We start from the raw sequence: 21,925 nt of genomic DNA, 5'->3' as shown, positions 1-21,925 counted from the left end.
GATGTTCCCACGACGTGGCTAAGAGTCCTTCACGTCGTGGTGCGGGTTGACTAGGTTGACCGTTAACTTTTGTTCACCGCTGACCGTTGACTTTTGACCCATTTGACTTTGGGTAGAACTTGAAGGAATTGGGTTATTGATTATGGTTTTACCTTTGTTTGGTGCTAGCCGGTTCACAGGAATGATGAATGCACGGGGGTGAGCATGTTGCTGTATTTTCTTGGGTCTTTGATTCAGGTGAGTTTCCTCACTATACTATGTGTTACAATATATATATATACTTATATGCCAGGATATAGGAGTAATGGTATGTTGGTTAGAGTACCAGTAGGTTAGTGGTCGTCTAGCGGAGTTCCCTAGGGGCGGTATGTACATAGGATAATCTGAGAGCTATATCTAGGCTTTCTTTCATGTTCCTTGTTTGGTTATGGCTCTAAAGTGGGATAACATGTTCGAATGTCTTTCTCACCTTTGGTTACGTATAGATATGCATTCCTTGGAGTTCTGCCGGTAGTGGCATAGTGTACTGTATGATCCATGCTATGAAGTAGTGAGCTACTAGACAAGTAGACTAGTGTAGATAGTTGCCTGTGTTTATATGTTTACTTGATTGCTTATTTGTTACATATGTCGACATATTGGGTGGTGGGATAAGGAGGTACTATTTTGTGTTGTAGGCCAAGATACCCAGACAGGCCAACGGCGTACTGTAGGCCAAGTGTGGATCAACCATATACCGAGTAAGAGCGACCTATGTGTACTAGAGGCCTTGCGAGGCGATCCGGTCAAATTGTAGGTTCCGGAGAGCGGTCCAGGCATACTGTAGGCCTTGTGAGGCGGGCCGGATAGACTGAAGGCTCATGTGTGCATGCATCGTATGTGTATTGTGGTGTGTGGTATTTTGGGTGAACTCACTAAGCTTTGACTTATAGTTGTGGATTAAATATTTTTTTAGGTACCATTGGTGATCATGGAAAGGCAAAGGCGTGACTGTACAATGTACACACTCATCAACAATAATGGAAATTCCACATTATTTATATTAATCTAATTTTTAAACAACTATATTTGGAACAAATGGGTTTCCATAACTTGAGTTTTATATAAATGATGATTTTACCTTATTTAAAAATGAAAATTGTTCTTGTGAAAATAGAATTTACATCTACATAACTTATTAAAATGTATGTATAGTGTTTACAATATCTATATTAACAAATCAATTGAAGTTTGTTGTTATTTTTTGCATTTAATCATAGTTTTAGAAATATTAAGTATAATATATTAGTAAAAGTAGTACATTTTCAGCCTGTGTTGCATATGTAGGTTGCCAAAGAAAAACCCATAAACCATAAATAGGTTGCCTAATAACCATCAAAAAATGCTATAATTGAGTTTTTTTTTTTCTTATTAAAGCATTTTACTTTGAAAGTACATTGTTATAATTAGACAGTTTTTTCAAAGAATGCCCAATTATATCAATGTACCTCCAAAGCACAAGGATTTAATAAAAAATTAAATTAAAAAAAGAACAAGAAAGTGAAATGGATAAATGAAATAAAAACTTTTAAAATAGGATGTTATATTAACATATCAAACAACACTTCTGATGTTCGCGTACAACCATTTTAAATGAAAAAATTAATGACTAGAAGTATCAAATTCAAGTAGATTTTATCGAAACATAATGACATGTGAAATTATTGAAAATAAATGATAGAGATATGAAGCTCACTTTATCAATATCGATCAGAAACGAGGGTAGCGGGCGCGGGGAGGATTTGAAAACTAAAACTTAGGAACCACTTAAACCACCTTTAGTACCCCATAAGTAGTCTGGCATTATATAAACACAAATAAAATAATTGGAAAAACAAATACAGTATAATTTAAACTAATATTTATAAGAAGCCTACCTGCATGTAGAAAAATAAATCAAATTCAAGAGAAAAAAACTACATATAACTTTGAAGTTGATTTTAGGTTCTCAGTGGTGGTTTCCAATGACTGGTGGTGATTTTCTGGTGTCCGATAGATAGTTTCCGATGGCTGGTTTTGGTCTTGATGATAGGGGGCGGCATCTGATGATCGAGTCGATAAATCAATTAATTTAATTTTCAACTTCTAAATAAATAATACCCATATAAAAAAACTAAAAAATAAAATATAGAAGTAGTATAGTCTTGTCGATGTATGTCTGGGACTAAAACACAAAATAAAACAATAATAAACAAATAATAACCAAACAAAAAACTGAAAATAAAATTATAAAGGTAGTATGATCTTTTCATGTTCGTCAACGAATTAAACGATGCAAAACTAAACTTAGGAGCCAAACGAGAAATTTTATCAAACCATTATTAGTAATTTATTTTTCCGCATACCTCCACATATATTATCCTAACCCTGCATATTTTGACCTACACTTTCCCTTGAAATTACATACATCTTCTCAACCTAATTTTTACTTACATACAACCCAATTTCACCTCATCATCAAAACCCACAACATCAACATAAGTCATCATCAAGTTGAAAAAAAATATTCAATTTCCAGCGTAGCATTTTTTTTTCCAGAAAAAAGACCTAATTGTTTTTTACTAAATTTTACAATGTATTTTAGAAAAACAGTAAAAAGACTAGTCTCCAATTTAAAAAATAAGATGATAATCCTTGTCGCTGTCAAATTTTCTTATGCATCACATTTTTAAGCGAAAACTTCCCTAATTTCAATCTACAACGAAGATCAAACAGATTCCAATTTGCAATGAAACAACAAATCATCTTTTTCATATTACAATCCAGAATAAGCCATGACAGATCGAACAACTAGAAGTATTCTTCAGCTAGCTTTGGCAGCATTTGCGTCGAGCTCCACTGGAGGATTATGCCGATCAAATGGTAGTTTAATCCGGTTAAAAGAACCTACCGGTTTCAGTTTGACGTTCTCGCAGTTGCAAATCTCGATCATGAATCCATCTGGATCGTTGAAAAAAAGCTGATCAATCACCCCATCTTCCTCCCCTCCAACTGTTCTTTTCATGTATTTGATCCCCAAATCCTTCAATTTCTGCTCCATTGCTCCCATGTCCTCGCACTGAACAATTAATTGCAAACCCTAATGAAAAACAGAAACCGAAGAGTAGGAAAGATCGAGAGAAAAACATTATTAATTGATTAATTAAGAACCTGAAAGGATATGTGGTTATCCATGGGATCCAATTCATGGTTATTTGGTAACTTGTCTTCATCGTTGGCTTGAACCAGATGAATCCCTATTCCGTAATTGAACAACCAGGCGCCATCGAAATCAAACGCCTGTGGTCGCTCTATCAACGCGAAGCCCAACGCCTTGGTGTAGAACTCCACGGAGTCCTTGACTGACGTGCAGAGCCTCGACACATGGTTTAGCGACATGAGAGGGAGCTCATGTTCATGTTCAGCTTCATCTTCTTTGGGTTTGCGATTTTTATTGTCTTCCGATTTCCTCTCCATATTTGTCCTCCTCGAATTGGGATAGAGGTTTTGGCAGGGTTTTATGCTACCAGATGCCGAAGATCCGGAATGTGGCGGTTGATGACACCTTGACACGTAGTATGACGTGAACATTTGGGTTACGCGTGGACAAGCTTGGAAGTGACGCGTGCTAGTGTCGCATTTTTAATGACTTTGAGCGTAAGCTAGGTTCTCACTCTCTCATGATCAATCTTCAAAATTACTAATTCTAATTTATATCTTTAGGGTATATTATTGGTTTTTTACATATTTAGTTGTTGATTCTTTTGTTCATATTTTATTTATGAACTTGTTGTTGTGTGTAAATTAAGTTTTTATTATCGGTTGATGTCGGTTAAGCCGGTCATTTTGTGAAGAAACCTTATTTATGAAGAAACCTCATTTACTAAGAACGGTTACGGTTCTATTCTCTTTATTCTCACCATCCGTTCTTGATCAGTGCCTCATTACTCACCATTCTCTTCTTTCAAAACAGTACTCTGATTCAATGGAGGAAAATCAAGCTTTTCCAAAAGTCGATGTACACTATAATGGTGCTTTTGTGCCTAATACATTAGTGTATTTTGCTCCAGAAGTACTGACTGAATGAAGGTGCAAACGAGTTTGTTTTCTCCGATTTCATCAAATATGTTGAGAAGCTTATCGATTTTCAGTGCAAGCATGTGTATTTCTATATACCTGAAGTGAGATTGAGTGAGAGGCTCCAAACACTACAAAATGAATGTGACTACTTTGAGTTTCTTGAGGTTGCAAATGCTCATAGACATCTGGATGTGTATATTGACCATAATAATGAACCTATATTTGAGTGGATTCAGAAAGAAGAACCAGACGATGAAGAACTTGTGTATTCAAAAGAAGATGTCAACTCTGTTTTGGCAGATGATGAGAACTGTGAACATGAAGAGGATGGATTTGTTATATCAAGCAAAAGAATCTTTAAAAGAGCCTATAATGATAAGTTTTTGAACAAGTTATGTCCAGTAATTGTTGTAGATTAAGATGAAGAAGGCAATGAACTTCCAACTATCTACCCTAGGCATGATGCTACTCAGGATTGGAGGAAGATGAAGCCTGAACTAGGTATGAGACTCTTTTCTCATGCTGAACATAAGTCATCTCTCAGTAATAAAGTCCCTTAGAGAAGACCATAATTGCTCAAGGGCATTCAAACTTTGGTCAGTTGTTACCTACAAGTGGATAGGGAAACAGTTTGTAACTGATATTTTGGAGTTCCCTAAAATGAGTTTGAGGAAGATGAAAGCTATTGTATCCAGGTTATTCAATATAAATGTTAGTGTTGGACAATGTAGGAATGCAAGAAGATTTTCATTGTGTGAAATTGAGGGTGATTTAAAGGATCATTATTTTAAGTTGTGGGAATATAGTGTTGAAATTAAAAGGGCCAACCCAGGATCTCATGTTGAAGTGTATGTGCAGCCCCAAAGTAATTCTATTGTGGTGTTTGAAAGGTTTTATGTGAGTTTTAAAGGAGTGGTTGATGGCTGGTTAAATGGGTGTAGGAAGGTTATTGGGATAGATGGATGTTTTCTGAAGGGCATATGTAAAGGGGAGCTCCTCTCAGCAGTAGGCAGGGATGGCAACAATAACATATACCCAATAGCATGGGCAATAGTAAATGTTGAGAACAAGAGTACATGTAAGTGGTTCTTGGACAATCTAATTGATGACATAAATGAAGGGGGAAATGATAATGAAATCACATTGATGTCAGATGGACACAAGGTACATATACACAAATTACCTTTTACACAAACTAACATTCCAAATCAATGCAGGGTATAATGGAGGTTGTGAAAGAAAGATGTCTAGAAGTTGAGCATAGGTTGTGTGTTAGGCACATCATTGCTAACTTCAAAAAAAATTAAGGGTGATTGCTACATAAAACCTTTTTGGAGGGATGAAAAGGCAACTACAATTCAAAATTTAGAACTTGCAATGAAAGAGATCAAGAGCTTTGATGTAGGGGCATATGATTATCTCATTAAAAGGGACCCTAACTGTTGGTCAAGGGATTTTTTAAAGGTGGGAATAGGATGTGATGCAATGGAAAATGGTGTTTCTAAGAGCTTCAATGCTGATATTAAAGAAGCTAGAAAGAAGCCATTGATCACTATGTTGGAGGACATAAGGGTATTTGTAATGGAGAGATTATACATGCAGAAAGGGAAAGGATTGGGCTGGAATTTGGTAATCTGCCCAACTATCAGAAAGAAGCTTGGTGAACTAAAGAAGTTGATAAGGTTAGTGGATAAAAACAATTTTACTTACTTTTTGTACATGCAAGTGCTAACTAACTTTTTGTAATAACAAATTCTAGGCACCATATGTTAGTGGATACATACAGTTTGAAGTTGTGCAAGGTGATGAAAGGTATGGTGTTGACTTGGAGAAGAGAAAATGTGGATGCAGAGGTTGGAAATTGACAGAAATTCCTTGTGTACATGCCATTTGTGCCATATCTTCTTTGAATCTTGATTTAGAGGAATATGTTGCAGAGTGGTTTACTAAATCTGCATTTCTTAGGGCCTATGAGTACACTATACATCCCATGAATGATAGTACCTTGTGGCCCTACATGCCTAATGTTCACCAGATACTACCTCATATTAGGAGGAGGTTACCTGGTAGGCCATGTGTGAAAGAAAAAGAGACCAAGCAAAAAATGAACTCGGTAGGAATACAAGACATACTATAAGCAAGGCAGGTGTTCAACACATAGGTATAATTTGTAATGAAACTGGACACAACAAAGCTACATGTCCAATGAGGGGTCCTTCTGAAGCGGGTCCAAGTAAAGAAAGAAGGAAGAGTAATGCAAAAAATTGTCCTTCACAAGCAGGTCCAAGCACTCCAGCTCCAAGTGCTCCAACACATGTGAATCAAGATCCTTTGGCTCAAGAGCATGTCAATCAAGATCCTGCCATTCAAGAGAATGTCCCTGTGAATCAAGAGCCTGTCATTCAAGAGAATGCCCATGTGAATCAAGAGCATGTGAATCAAGATCCTATTAATGAAGTACCTATTAACCAAGATCATGTAAATCCAGTACCTGTTAACAGAGTGCCTGTGAATCTTAGTGTTAGAGTGCCTAAGAGTTTTGGTGTTAGAGCAAGGAAGCCTTTAGAGAGAATCAACAAGATACAAACCAGAAAGCAGGTTTTTCGAAAGGATGGTAAAGGACTGACTGAGGACAACCCAATTACTTTAGAGTGATTAGGGTTAGTTGTTTTCTTTTGCTTTGGAAGTATGTAATATTATACTATGTATCGTGACTTTCTTTTGTTAATTGGGCTAGCTTTTGATGTAATTGGCAATACTACCCTTGCTTGTAACCTGACAACTTTTGATGACATTTAGCTAATAGAATCGGATATGGTATCCTATGTCAATTGTGTTTTGTCTTTTTCAATCTTTATTGGTATTAATGCATTAGTTTATTAAAAATCTTGTTATAATGAGAATCATATGTCAATTGTCTACTAGGAATAATGTCCTTGTCTTTTGGTTGTTGAAATTGCAACCAAATTCAATTATCAATATCATTGTCTTTTGGTTGTTGAAATTACAGCCAAATTCAATGTAAATTACATTTTAATGTGTACCATGTAACATTTCATTCAATATGTAAACTCCATTCAATACATTCAATATAAACGGTTTAATACATTCCATATAAAACATTCAATACATTCAAATTACCAAAATTTAATTCATCATACCAAACTCTATTCAACTGTTTTCATATAATATTACAACTGATTTCAACCCCATAACTATATGCTTTATTCTTCAGCTCTTGAACTTCTTTCTTTAAACATGCAACATCCTCTTTAACTACTTTAACTTCTTGTTCTAAATTAGGATTCCTAGTTACCGATTCATCAATCCATTCCCAATACTTACACTTCTTACCTGGTTTCTTCGAAATCAAATATAAAGATGGTAAGAAGATCAAAATCTTTATTTATTTGAAGGAGAATAAAAAATATAAAGGGAAATCAAGATCGACAAACCAAGGAATTGGGGAAAACTTTGAATTTTTTGTTAGGGTTGTCTTTAGTCTTGGATGTGCATAGTCGAACTGGGAGTCGACAATCCCAAAGCTCTTCTTTCCCTGTGATGGAACCAGATGAACTGGGAGTCGACATCTTCTTCTTCGATTTTGGGTATTCGAAAGTTTTTTTTATTGAATTTAGGGTTAGGAATCGTATTATAATCAATGGAACTCAAAGATGATCCACGTAGGAGTGTTTTCCTTTAATGAGTGTCCACATAGGCAGCCATATCAGCAAATATGGCACCAACCGGTAATAAGAACTTAATTAAATACAACAACAAGTTCAAGGGTAAAATATGGACAAAAAAATCAGTAACTAAATGTATACAAAACCAATAATATGTTACCATTTTAAGTCATTATCCCAAACTTTTATTATTGAAAGTTTAATTATGAATAGGTTTAATTATGAGCAAGTATAGAATACTCGAGTCAATAATCAATTATATATAAAAAAAGACAATAAAATGCATGTAAACATATCAAAATCAAAAGAGTGTTGAGTGTTGATTTTTCTATTTTCTTAAAGACAGAAGTCTACAAAATATATAATAGGGGAAATAATTAAAGTCTATAGGCTCGACTCAAGATCATCGACCGCGACAATAATCAAAACTCTTATCATTTAATGTTTTAGCGTTTATTTAAACTACTTTTATTAGCAACTTAACTCAATTTAATATTTCTCATACATAAATATATAATCAACTAAATATAATTATTTGTATGTATTAGCAATCAAATATAATCTATTTAATAATAAAAAAATATAAGAAAAACACGTTACTATTAGTTTCTATTTATAAAGTAAAATTATAGATTTTAATATATATCGTTTTATTCATATAAGTTATATTTTATAGATTTCTTTTAAAAACTAAAAGTTGTACCACCAATAATTGTGAGTTTATGACTAAGCATTTTTCCTGGTGGATGGAGTAAGTGTAGACGGTAGATGTCTACATAGACATCCGATTTGGCAGGTTTTATGGGCTGTAAAACCACCTAGAGATGAAAGTGGGTTCAAACCCGAACCGAATGGACTCGGATCCGGAAAACCCAGAACCGATTAATGAGATTTTGAAGAACCGGAAACCGGACTGGTATGTAGGAACCGGTTCCGGTTTGTTTCCGAATACGGTACCGGGTAAAGTGGGTCTAGAACCGGAAAAGCCAGAAACATCAAAGTGGGTAGGTTGGAACCAGATAAAGTTGGTTTAGAACCGAAAAACCCAGAAAAATCGAATTTTTTTGGTAATTACTTACTACTTAGTAGGTTGAACTTTGAAAATTTTCATATTGATATACCGACTTTGAGTGATAGTAACTCATTGAATATGAAACAAAAATTAACAAAATTATAGTCTAAAATCATGTCAAAAATCTAAAATACACTCTGGAAAAAACCGTTTGTCAATCCGACTTTAAACGAATGAGATATGCATGTGTTAACATTTTCACAGAATACAAAGTACAATACCAAATAGCTAAAAAATTGAAAATTTTCAGTTTTGATATCCCGACTTCGGAGGACTGTAAATCATTAAATATTAAACCAAAAATAACAAAATTATAGTTTAAACTCATGTACAAATTGTAAGCTACAAGTTGGAAAAAACCACATGTCAATCCGACTCTAAACGAATTAGATATGTATGTTTTAAAACTTTCACCGAATACAAAAAAACTAAAAAACTAAAAACTTCCAGCTTTGATATCTCGATTTTTGGGGACTGTAAGTCAATTAATATAAAACTAAAAATGACAAATTTATAGTCTAAAATCATGTACAAACTCTAAACTACATGTTGGAAAAAACCGCATGTCAGTCGGAGTTGAAACGAATGAGATATGCACATTTTAAATGTTTCACAAAAACCGGTTCCGGCCCTAAAAGTGGTTCCGGTTCCAAACACAGGTTCCGGTTTTTAGACCCGGTTTACTCAGACCCGATGGACCCAAATCCGGATTACCCGGAACCCGGATAAACCTAACTTTTAAACCCAGAACTGGAACCAGTTTTATATATTCCGGTTCTAACGATTCCGGTCCCGATCCAATTCCGATTCCGATTCCGATCCGATTTTCCGATTTTAAATCACATCTCTAAAACCACCCCATGTATTTTTTTTCAGCGGCAAAGTGTCGAAGAAAAGTTTGTGCCAATGAATTTTGGACAAACTACTATGAATGGGACAAACGATTCTTAGAACCAAACTCAAAGGTTTTATTATAATGGTGGATTTAATATTATAGTATGAAAATAAGTTTTTTACGGATTAAAAATTTAGCTTTTTTTATGAGAAATTAAATATTCTTTTATTTTTTGTTTCTATAAATCCTTTTACCAAATAAATGGTATTTAATGTTTATTTAATGAAATTTAATGATAATTTAGTATATCAATATGAAATATGATATATTTTCATCATTTAAATGAATAAGAGGATTGATCGAAATAAAAAATATGAGGATATTTAATTTCTTTTTTTTATTAGAAAAATTGAGAAAAAAGTTTGTAATAATTTTCAAAAAAACTATTAATAACCTGCAAGTCAGTTTAAAAAGTTTGTAATGTTTTTCAAAAAAACTATTAATAACCAGATTCAGTTTATACACTAACTGGTTATAAAAAACCAGTTCGGTTTTAAAAAAAAGTCAAAGAGTGTACCTCTAACTTCCAATCCGATCCAATTATAATTCTATTGGATCGGTTTTTATAATTCGGTTTTCAAAACCGAAACATTCTAAAACAACATATAATTATAATATTATCCAACTTTACACAAGAAACAAAACAAATTATATAGTTGTGATTTGAAATTTATAAACAACTAATAAGAAGATATATTATAGTTAAATATTTTATAAATAAAAAACTTTTGAAAGAAAATACATATTAATGTTTTTTGTTATCGTATGAAACGTTTTAAACCTATTTAAAAAAATAAATTACAAAATTAGTAAATAAGTATATATATATATATATATATATATATATATATATATATATATATATATATATATATATATATATATATATATATATATATATATTATAAATAGATAAATAATAAATGTATATTTGGTTTTTTTTGGACTATTTAGTTCTTATTTTTATAAACCAAAACAAATCCGAAATCCAAAATAATAATTCAGTTTTGTTGAAAAACCAATCCAAAATCCGAATATCCGAACCAAATAGTTCAATCCAAAATGTCAAATTGGATAATTCGGTTTTAACCGAATATTGAACAACCCTATCGAGGGCTAATGAAAAAAAATACCAAAATATATATTAATGTCGAGTCCCTCGGACTCAATGACTGTTTTTGGTAAAATAATATCTTCGATTATTTTTTGGAACGTTGGGTTAAAAAATGTTTACATTTGTATAAAGACAAATAATTAAATAGGTGTTAAATTGCCGTTCAGAAAAAAAAAAAGGTGTTAAATGGAGACGATGTGGTTATGACTTATGAGCTTGACCTCTTTGACTCGTTAACTAGTGATACAATGGCCAAATACTTAAAAGATGATCGGTGAAGTTCAAATAATCGATATTCTAAAAAATTTGAGCTTCAACAAATATTTAACTAATAAGCTCAAAGTAAAACCCGCTGGACATATTGTTGAATGTCGTTGTGGTTAATGTGTCTCGGATTAATAACAAAAAAACAAACACGATCACGAAAATGTACGTCATTAATTCTAAATAGAAGAATTAATAAATCCAAAATCAACCTAATCGATATCTTGAACCATTAAGAGGTTTCCCAGTCAAGAAATGTGTAACCAGTCCAAGTGCGCTCTTTGGTTTGTAGCTTGGCACCTGGTGACCGGCTCCAAGCACTGTGGCGAATGTTAGATCTCCTTCATAGACTTGAGCAAATCCACCCACCTGTGGTTTAATTTATGAAATCAATTTCTAATCAATAATCATCTACTTCTCGTATAGAGAGCATCATATCTGTCTAAATTAACCATACCTTCCCTTGATAAAGCCATGGATGCCATGGAGTCTTTATGGGAAGACCCATTGAATTGATGGAATACTTGGTTGAGGTGACTGGCACCCTTGCATCAGTATCACCACTATATATATACGCAAGAAAAAGCACACTTCATGATTAATTACTTGATTTCCCATATCCAAATACAGTTTACTATAAGGTTAATTATATACCTGTATATCCACACGCGAAGGTTATCCTTCATGAATTCTCTAAGGAGTGGAAGCATCGTCGAAGGGCTATCTTTCCATATGTTGATGACATCGCTGCATGGTTCCCAATCATGATCTAGCTTTGTGACATTGGCATGCAGAGCTTCTTGAACATCTTGACGATTCATATAAACATACGTGTAGTGTTCGCTGCATGGATCAATAGCTCGCGACTGATGCATGCACCAAAAATAGAAACAGATCATGTTTCATCGTTAATTTTTGGATTCAGCTATATATAATGTTCATGAAGATTATTGACTTATTACCATCGGCTTCGGCTTGGAAGTAAGAATTTGTTTGGAACATACAGGCGCGTAGATGTTGTAGATATCAATATTGACAATATTTTGACCAACTTCAGCGTTCGCTTCCAAGCATTTATCTGATTGTTTGGTTGTATTCGGGGAAAAATCACAATATATACGAATCTGATCAAGTATTTCATCTGAAACAATAGCATGTGAACCAAAGTAATCATACATCCCTATCGTATCAGTCTCATCGTTGATCACCGCGTTCCCAATCTGTATTATATCAAATGCAACATCAAGTTGATCAAAAGAAACTAAACGACTAAAGAATTCTAGATATCAATTACTAAAACTCGAAAAAAAGTAAGGAAGAAAGAGTTACAAGGATCCCCTTCAGATTGATTAGGGTTTTGTTGGCCATCTTGTTGTAATAAAGAATGGTATGTGCAAGCTGAGGCACATAGTGGCCAGCATAACTTTCTCCTGAAATGTAAAATTCTCTTTCTTTGTACTCTGGAAATCTTTCCAGCCAATTCAACAAGAACAAATAATTGTCCGCTGCTGTTGATTCGTCTCCACAGTTAATATAATCTGATGACGAGTTTGAATAAGAAAACCCTACACCCGCAGGTGACTCCAGAAACAAAACATTCGCCGCTGAAAACATGAAAATATAAACATAAGTTAAACATGAATGTACAGAAATCTTCTATACAATTCTCCAATGTATAGCAATACCATGGTTCCATGAAAAATCATTTCTATAAAGAGTTTTGCCATCGCTGTTGACTCGGAATGGCCCAAGCTCCTGCATAGCTCCATAAGCGAGTGACGAACAACCTGGCCCTGTAAAACACAATTCGTTCATTTCGAAAGTAGTTCATATATATATATATATATATATATATATATATATATATATATATATATATATATATATATATATATATATATATATATATATATATATATATATATATATATATACTATGGAAAAACGCACACGATCGATCATCATTCATCAGATTTAGTTTAGGGTTTGTTACCTCCGTTAAGCCAAAGAAGGAGTGGTAATGATTCGTTAGAGGTTTGATCAGCTTCAACAAAGTAATAGTAAAATGCCCTACCGGCCGATTCGTTTACAGTAACATACCCGCCGTACTGGTCAAATCTGACGTATGGTTGACCAGGCAATTTGTGGATTTTATCGTTCTCCTTCAGACCTTCTTGAAGAAGAATGCTAGCGTTGTTCACATGTTGAGGTGGCTCGAAATGGCTGGTGTCAATGGCGGAGTTAAGGGACCATTTGGCGCTGTAAAGATGGTTAAGAGCTTGCGTCTGTTTGTTACCTGCATGGGTTTGGCATAGAAAGCTTGAAAAGAGAAGAAAGATATAAAGAACACAAAGGGTAGTCTATTTCATACAGGGAAAATGACTTAAAAGCCAACGAAGTTTCTAAATCGTTCAAAAAATTTCAATCATGTTTTGTCTGTTCAAAAAATCCCAACAAACTTAACATTTTGTCTAAAAAGCCCAACTAAGTTACACTTTTCTGAAAGTCAAATAAGAGAAACGAATGACGTGGCTTATTACCGTATCGGAAAACTGACTTGTTAAACCAACGAAGTTTCCAAAATGTTTAAAAAACTCCAATCATGTTTTGACTGTTCAAAAAAACCCAACGAACTTAAACAAAACAAGATTGGGATTTTCTAAACGGTTTGGAACTGTGTTGGATTTTTTAGACAAAAGGTTAAGTTCGTTGGGTTTTTTTGAACAGATAAAACATGATTGAGGTTTTTTGAATAATTTGAAAATTTCATTGGGCTTTTAAATCATTTTCCCGCTTCATATATTACTGCCTCGAGATATTAAAGTTGAAATAGGTTAATGTGGTGGTGTTAATTACCACGAAGTACTTAATAGCGGTTGATCATCAATTTGGAACGGATAAGTTGATCCGAGGTTTTAGAGATAAGATGAGACTGTTAGTTGATAGCTATCATTAGCTAAACTTATCGCGTTTATATAATAGGATGAAAAGTAGGAATAAAATATATAAAGATATTTAATTTTTGTTTTATTATTTCATTAATCTTTTTAACGACAAAAGAGAAAAATCATACTATTCGAATAAAATAATAGATTTATTCTTCTATTGACAGGTGTTATATAATTAAAACTTCTCATTAATATTATATATCATCTATCATATTACTTGTCAACTTATTAATTATCCATTTTAAATTTTAAATTTCCACTCTAATTACATTAAATTAATAATTGATTATCCATTTTAAAATTTAAAATTTAAAATTATCACTCTAATTATATTAAATTAATAAATGATTTTTTATTTTAAATTTCAAATTTTAAATTGTTTCACTCTAATTATATTAAAATAATAACATTAAATTAAAAATTAAAAATAAAATAAAATAAATACAGATTATAAGGTGATATAACATCACATATTTATTTAAATCAACGATTATAATTTTATATAATTAAAGAAATATCTCTTAAGTAATAATTTATTCAAAATAATTGATTAATAATTTTGATTTTTTAATATGAAAGTTTAATTAATTTTATAACTGTGCTTTTCATGGGTTATAAACTAGTAAATTAATAAAGAGGCACTAGTGAGAAGGCTAGGAAAACCACCCCCAAACCACTACAAGACTCGATTGCAACTTGCAAGCTACAAAAGGATTTGAAATCAAATCCTACAAATGTTTAATTTACCCTCGCTTCTTATACTATTATATGTCTATGTTCCCTTGAGTGCTCTAGATATAACACAACAAGATTTCAGTTTCAAAGATATTAGAAAAGTGTGTAATATGAAGTGTCATTTTAAATGTGAATGGATGGATCAATTCCCTTGCGTTAGCATAAAGGTGACAAAACTAAAACTTTTGTCATAAATAAGATAATGACCACGTTTGAAATCCATTTAAGTTTAAACAAGTCATTTTATAATTAATTAAGTGATTTTTATGTTTACAGTCTTACTTATGTGAAGAATAAATATAACAAACTATATGCTTAAAATAATTAATTAAATGATTTATATGTTTACAATCATACTATAGTAACATGTTATATTATGTAGCTTTGCAATAAATTATGATATGGTGGGAGTAAAGCATTAGTTGGAGTGTGAAACTTGAAATAAACGAGAAAATGTTGTTTAAAGATGGTTATAAAATGTGCACTTGCATTTAGTTTTATAGCATGATAGTAGAATGTAATTAGTAAAAGATGAGATTTTAATGCACGTAATCATTATTTTTGAAGTAAATTTTAAAGCGGACTCAAAAGGAAATATTTGCAATATGAATAAACTCATTTGGAGTTGAAATGAGAAAGTTTAATTTGATGATTAAGTTATGCAACCCTCATGTTCATGATCTTATAAGTCACAATGCACAGAGTTTTAGAATGAACTCAAAACATGAGAGTTGTAGTACACAAGTTAAGCTTCCCATGAATATAAAAATCATGTCAAACGTAGGTATATCGATGAAGTTATGGACTCTGTAAGATGGGAGACACTAACCATATGGCCTACGCAACCTGCATGACTTTCAACCTAATAACCAAGTGACCGTGTAAATAAAAAAGAAATCTCAAAGTTTTAGTGACCCTTGCATGTGGCTCGTATGAATTCCTACATGTTCCACATGAGATCTTGTAGCAAAATGTAGTACTTTCGGGGTTTTAAACCATTTTGCACCACATTTAGAGTTAAACTTTTCACAAATAGTATATGCAAGTTAAGGTGTGGAAAATGAGTGTATTTGCTGAATTTTAGGTGAATTAAAGATAAACTAAGGGTATTAACAATAATCATTATCCCCATGATTTAATCATAAGGTAACCACCTTCTACCTCTTAATTTCTTGATAGATGTGATGAACATATGTGTGTGCATGTTATGAATGGTTTATTTTTTAGACTTGAATGCCACATTTTAGTTTATAAATCACTAAAATAAACTTCAATAACATTTTTCATGTTGCTAATATCATGATCCAATCTTGAATCAACAATTTAAGTTATTATCACAAACCCTAATTTGGAAAAGTTTCTTGCTCATGAAAATTTGTTAAAGATAACTATTAATTGTATCATACTATCATCTTATCTATAGTTATTATCAAGATTAAAGACATTAATTTCATATTCTTATGTTAGGGATGAATTATGGAATAGATAAATTTCTATATTTTGTAGTTTGTGAAATATAGGAACAATTGTCATTGTCTTGGTGAATTAGAAGTTAAAGCATGGGATACCATGGTAATTACTTGTTCTAATGAGGATAGGATCAACCAAATCTATAGGAGTTGAGGTTTCAAGAATTGAAGGAAAGGGGAAAGAAGTAGTGGATACATAGTTATACAACATAACTATCGAGGTGAGCATATTTGGATTTTTTTTAACATGTGATACATGGCTAACAAGTTATTTTATATGAGTTAAATGATAATTTCATATGATTATGATTATTTTCAAGAAGCACTTAAGATACTTGTTTTAAGTTATGAATGTTGCAAGCATGAAAAAATGCTTATAAATACTATGTTGAATAAATGTATAATGTGAAATAAGTTTTCTATGTTAGTTATTTTGTAGAACTTTTGGTATGAATTTATGAAAAATATTACAAATAAAAATTATGTTTATTGTTTTGGTTCATATTAGAACCCTTGTCATAAGTTTAAGAGTAGTAGAGAATATCATTACTGCTTTGGTTCATATTAGAAACCATTTCATAAGCTAAAGAGTATTTAAGAATATTATTATTGTTTTGATTCATATTAGAAACCATGTCATAAGTTTAAGAGTATTTTAGACTATGATTATTGTTTTGGTTCATTTTTATGAATTATTGATAAAGTTTGAAGTTTGCTATTGTTTTGATACATGTTTTTAAGCATTGCTAAAGGACATAACATGATTAATTGGGTTTTATCTGAGTTTGGGAATGTTATGCCTTTATTGAGTTTTTGGTTTATGTTATGAATGCATTCATTTTGATATGGTGTAGAAGATGAGAATGCTATATTGGGGTTATACATCATGTCATGAAATAGATGCCTAGCTTATAAATACCATAATGAGTTGAACTATTTTTCTTATATTGGTGAGGCATGATACAGAGAGAATTTGTGATCATTTTTTTAAAATCTTTAATTTAAAGGTTGTATTCGCATAAAAATATTATAACATGGGAGAACCCGTAAGCTTATCATTGTTTCATGACAGGTCTTCAAACTAAGGTTCATATTTTATACAATGCATGATACAGGGATAACTCATAATGATATGGGGATAACTCATAAGTTTTTCCAATTGAAAGGTTTATGATCATGCATTATGTATTTTATATCTTTTCATGGAGTTTGAAATAAGTTAAAGTTTTATCTAAGTATTTTGAAAATACAAAATATTAGCTAAATAAAAGGTCATTTGAAATGTTTCATTATTTGATGAGTCTTAAACTAATGGAACTCAATAGACATTTCATCTTACTTATTTATTGTTTGAAATGTCAAGAGTCTCATGAATTTATTAGCAAAATATCTAATGAAAGAGTATCATTCCTACTTACCATATGTAGTGGATATTACTATAGAAGAATATCATGGGTGAAATTGATGTGGTATGATATTTTCCTAACAATTTACCTGGATTACCGTCCGGTCATCAAGTTGAATTTTGTTTTGACTTGATTCCAAGAACCATACCCATTACTAAGGCACCGTATCGTTTGACACCTATCTAGTTAAAAGAGATAATGATTTAATTACAAGAGTTGATGGATAAGGTCTTTGTCCAACCTAGCACATTACCTTGGGTAGCTCCTTTTGTATTTGTAAAGAAGAAACATGGTTCAATAAGAATATGTATTGATTATCGTGATCTTGATATTGTGACTATCAAGAACCGGTATCCCCTTCCTCCGATCAATAAGCTCTTTGGTCAATTACAAGGGCCAAATTTTCTTAAAGATCGATCTTAGGCATTGTTATTATCAATTGAAAGTAAGAAATGGAGATGTTGAGAAAACAATATTCCGAACAAGTTATGTCCATTTTGAATTTTGATCATGCCTTTTGGGTTAACCAACCCATCGACGCACAACTTTCATGGATCTTATGAATTAGGTGTCTATATTATTTCTCAATAAGTTTTTCATCATGTTTATTGATGACATTTTTCTATACTCGAACACAAAAAGAAAGACCACATGAAGCATTTAAGATTATTACTTGAAACGTTGAAGAAAAAATATTTATTACATTCCTAAGTGTGGATTTTGGATTCATGGAGTCTAATTTTTAGGTCATGCTGTAAGAAAAAGAAGAATTAAAGTTGACTCAACAAATTTTGAATCGGTTATGAATTGGGACAAAATAAAGAGTCCAATCGAAATCTGAAGTTTCTTGGATTTGGAAGATTTATCAAAAAATTCTCAAAAAGCAAGTCTTTTGAACATGTTGAACTATAAGATTGTGAAGTTTGTGTGGACCGAGGCTCAAGAGAAATCATTTTAGGAAGATGAAAAAACAATTTCCACATCATTTCTTGGAACGTGTGATTTTGGGGTAGGGTCGATCCAGACGGTGGATAACCCGGGCGATCGCTCATGGCCCATGTCTCCAGGGAGGCCAAAATTTCTAGGATATATATATATATATATATATATATATATATATATATATATATATATATATATATATATATATATATATATATATATATATTACCTAAATGGTTTTTATGGCTTAAAGTTGGTTCAAACTCAAACTAGCTTAAAATATAAACAATTTGGTTTATTTGTTATTGCTAATTAAACGCGTTTATAGTGAAGAATAAATGATTATTTTTTTAATCTTTATTATATTTGTCCTTAAAAAGTCATTTTTTTCTTTTCGCTCCGGACTCCATATACATTTACATTTGGACTGGCCCTGTTTTGGTGGATATAATCGTTCTAAGGGGAGGTAATTGTAATGTCTTTTTTAGGGGTAAATTAAAAAATTATTAATTACAATATAAATAAATAAAATAAACTTAAAAACTAATAAAAATATTAATAACCAATATAGATTTAATAATATTAGTTGTTAAAATATAAAATTTAATAAATTAGGAGTTACTTGATTATATTAGAAAATACCATGTGAAACTCTAATTTAACCCACTTAACCATATTATAAACTACTTTCTAATAAATATGTTGATTAGGTTAACAGGAAATATGTAAAACATCAAAACAAGTCAAGGTTTAGGGTCATCTCGGGCCAAATAAGGAAAATAAGAAATTAAAGGACCATATGTGTCAATTTAGTAAAGTCTAGAACATAATCCGTAACTCTAATGATTTTAAGCAATTAAACGCAATGGAAGTAATAAAAGGCATGTAATAAGAATTGAATTCCCCAAAAAAATCAATTGAATCTTTGTAAATTAACTAATATCCAACCATATAGGGTTTTAAGAAATACCTTCTTAATGAACTCTAATATAAGAAACTTTGTGCAAATATGAAATGTTTAAGATCTTAACTAAATTGATATAATCTTATGAATAAAAATATATTTTTTTTGAATTATCCTCAATAACTAGAAATAACTAAGACCAATTTTTATAGAGTGGGAAAATAATTTGTTAGTTTTTTTTTGAACTAACAAACTAACATACTCCTAAATACAACTTATGTCTCCCAGTGAGATTTAAACAGATGATCACTCATTTGAGAGTGTTATTCTTTACCGCTAGGCCAAAGTCCATTTAGTTGTTAGTTTATTATTTGATTAATAAATTGATTAGAATAGTTAACAATTAATCATAATTAATTGGAAATTAATTTTAGATTAATTAGAATTAATTAAATGTATAATAGTTTAATTGCAATTGTTCAATAATTGAGCAAATGAGATAATTTTAGAACCTTTCATATGTGGACACTTTTAGAGAGGTTCCAGAAGGGTTCTGGAACTCTTCCTTAACTGATAAGGAGAACCACTTGAATAAGATAAAGATGAAATATTTTATTATTCAAATTAGAGTTTATCCTCGTATCCTAGTAGCTATAAATAGGACCCCTTGACTTAGAATTTTCGGCCTTAACCCTTTTGAGAAGTCATAGCTAAAAATTTCATCCCTTCGCCTCTCTCCAAATCGTTCCTTAGCCTTCTGGGGTATTAGGTGTGAGCCATTAGATGCATCATACTTTTGGTGCTATCTTTTCAATAAATGTTTTGAAGAAAGTATATTGCTATAATCGATTATAGAAAAAGGTATGTACTTCTAATCTTGTAATTTTCGATAGTTCATAGGTTAGATTAGTTTTTCAAAGTTTGTTGTTATTATGAGAAAAACCATAGATTTCTAGGTTGCATGTACCCATAAATTCTTTTATGTAATTTGTGATGTGTAAATAATGTTAATTTAATTTTAATGTAACCTAGAAAACCCATCAGTAGTATCAAAGCCCGGAGTTTTGTCTATAATTTTCACATTAGTAAACATATAAAAAAAGTCGTTTTATACCTGTTTTTTCGAAAATATGTAGTTCTCTAGGGTTTTCGATTTTTTCCTTCCCTCTATTGCCTTTTTCCAAATTGCTAGGGTTATTAATAGTTTCCTTATTAGTTGTTTTACTTGCCTAAACTTTAAACACCTAAAAACTAGGTAATTGATAAACCTTAATTTCAAAGTTAAGGAAGAAGATAAAATTAAATATTATTTAATTAAAAGGTAGTTAAGGATAATTATTTAATTATAAAATATTTATTTAAAAGTTTAATTAAAATATAATCATTAAATCTTAGATGATTTAGATATTAATTAATTAAAAGTTAATTGAATTACTAAAATTTAAATTTGGTCTTCTTAAAAGTTTAATAATACACCCTTTCATATATATGATAGTTTCATTTTATTTACTTTTTTTATAGTTACTATTAGCATATTTCATTCATAATTTAGCTAATCATCATGCATATTTTCCTTTTTGTTATTTTATTACTACTTTGGGTACTCTCTAGTTTTCTGAGCATAATTGCAGATCTAAAGGAGACTAGTAGAGTGGGAATATTCGAAACTTTTGCAAAGCAATTAGACTTAGAGGACAACAAGAATTATGAGCTTGATAACTAGTGGAGATGATTCATAGAGTGGGCTAGTGATAGATGGATCATTGAAGAAGATGACTCATGCTTAAAAGAAAATGGAGGAACATTTGAGCATCCGAGATTAACAAGATCGAGCGATTGTTATTGTATTACTCTGATGTTGAAAATATATTTACTCTTATTAGCTTTAAACAAATGGTTGTACAGATTTGATGATTTAAAATGAAAATTTTACTATAATTTTTTTGGACGTTACAAGTAAATTGAGTAAGACTTAATGTCCCAGTAATGATATAGAAATCGATGATATGAGTCAAATCCATATGTTTTGGTTATAGGATCGATTTTGTATTCTATGACTTGTACTCGTCGTGATGTGTCTTATGCTTTAAGCATGGTAAGTCGATTTCAGGATAATCATGGTAGAACCATTGGACATCAGTAAAGAATATTCTTAAGTATTTGCGAAGAACTAAAGACATGTTCTTAGTTTTTGGTGGTGAAGACGGGTTAAGAGTGAGTGGTTACAGTGATGCTAACTTTTAAACGGATAGAGATAACTTTTATTCACAATCCAGCTGGTAGGGCTATAAATGAATTGAACAAACACGAACGAGGACTTGTTAAAGTTCATTTGTTTAAGTTAGTCGAACAAACAAACGAACACGAACAGATAAACGAACGAGTTTTCTTG

At 31.5% G+C, this 21,925-nt stretch overlaps 3 protein-coding genes across 3 annotated transcripts in view; 1 reads left to right on the top strand and 2 right to left on the bottom strand.

The window, feature by feature from the left end:
* Window positions 1-2,650: 2,650 nt before the first annotated feature.
* On the bottom strand, window positions 2,651-3,619 carry GLYI8 (Lactoylglutathione lyase / glyoxalase I family protein). Its single transcript, XM_078986793.1, has 2 exons — window positions 3,190-3,619; window positions 2,651-3,097 (listed from the first exon to the last, which is right to left on the bottom strand). Exons 1-2 carry the CDS (start codon window positions 3,607-3,609, stop codon window positions 2,843-2,845), a joined length of 675 nt encoding a protein of 224 aa, XP_078842919.1. The 5' UTR covers window positions 3,610-3,619; the 3' UTR covers window positions 2,651-2,842.
* A 1,139-nt stretch (window positions 3,620-4,758) lies between these two features.
* Window positions 4,759-5,963, top strand: LOC145039481 (uncharacterized). Its single transcript, XM_078987536.1, has 4 exons — window positions 4,759-5,262; window positions 5,316-5,362; window positions 5,436-5,780; window positions 5,858-5,963. Exons 1-4 carry the CDS (start codon window positions 4,759-4,761, stop codon window positions 5,961-5,963), a joined length of 1,002 nt encoding a protein of 333 aa, XP_078843662.1.
* A 5,170-nt stretch (window positions 5,964-11,133) lies between these two features.
* LOC145038423 (serine carboxypeptidase-like 40) overlaps window positions 11,134-21,925 on the bottom strand; it is a 31,597-nt gene continuing 20,805 nt past the window's right edge. Inside the window, exons 2-8 of the mRNA XM_078986792.1 lie at window positions 13,123-13,425; window positions 12,815-12,922; window positions 12,459-12,733; window positions 12,092-12,349; window positions 11,784-11,995; window positions 11,587-11,692; window positions 11,134-11,498 (exon numbers count right to left, since the gene is read on the bottom strand). Coding sequence (XP_078842918.1) covers window positions 11,337-11,498; window positions 11,587-11,692; window positions 11,784-11,995; window positions 12,092-12,349; window positions 12,459-12,733; window positions 12,815-12,922; window positions 13,123-13,425 — 1,424 coding nt within the window. The 3' untranslated portion in view covers window positions 11,134-11,336. The remainder of the gene's footprint in view (window positions 11,499-11,586; window positions 11,693-11,783; window positions 11,996-12,091; window positions 12,350-12,458; window positions 12,734-12,814; window positions 12,923-13,122; window positions 13,426-21,925) is intronic.

This window comes from Lactuca saligna, chromosome 4, assembly GCF_052625555.1.
Source record: "Lactuca saligna cultivar CGN05327 chromosome 4, ASM5262555v1, whole genome shotgun sequence".
NCBI lineage: Eukaryota > Viridiplantae > Streptophyta > Magnoliopsida > Asterales > Asteraceae > Lactuca > Lactuca saligna.
Note: the sequence above shows the minus strand (reverse complement) of the source record. Positions and strands in the feature narration are given on the sequence as shown.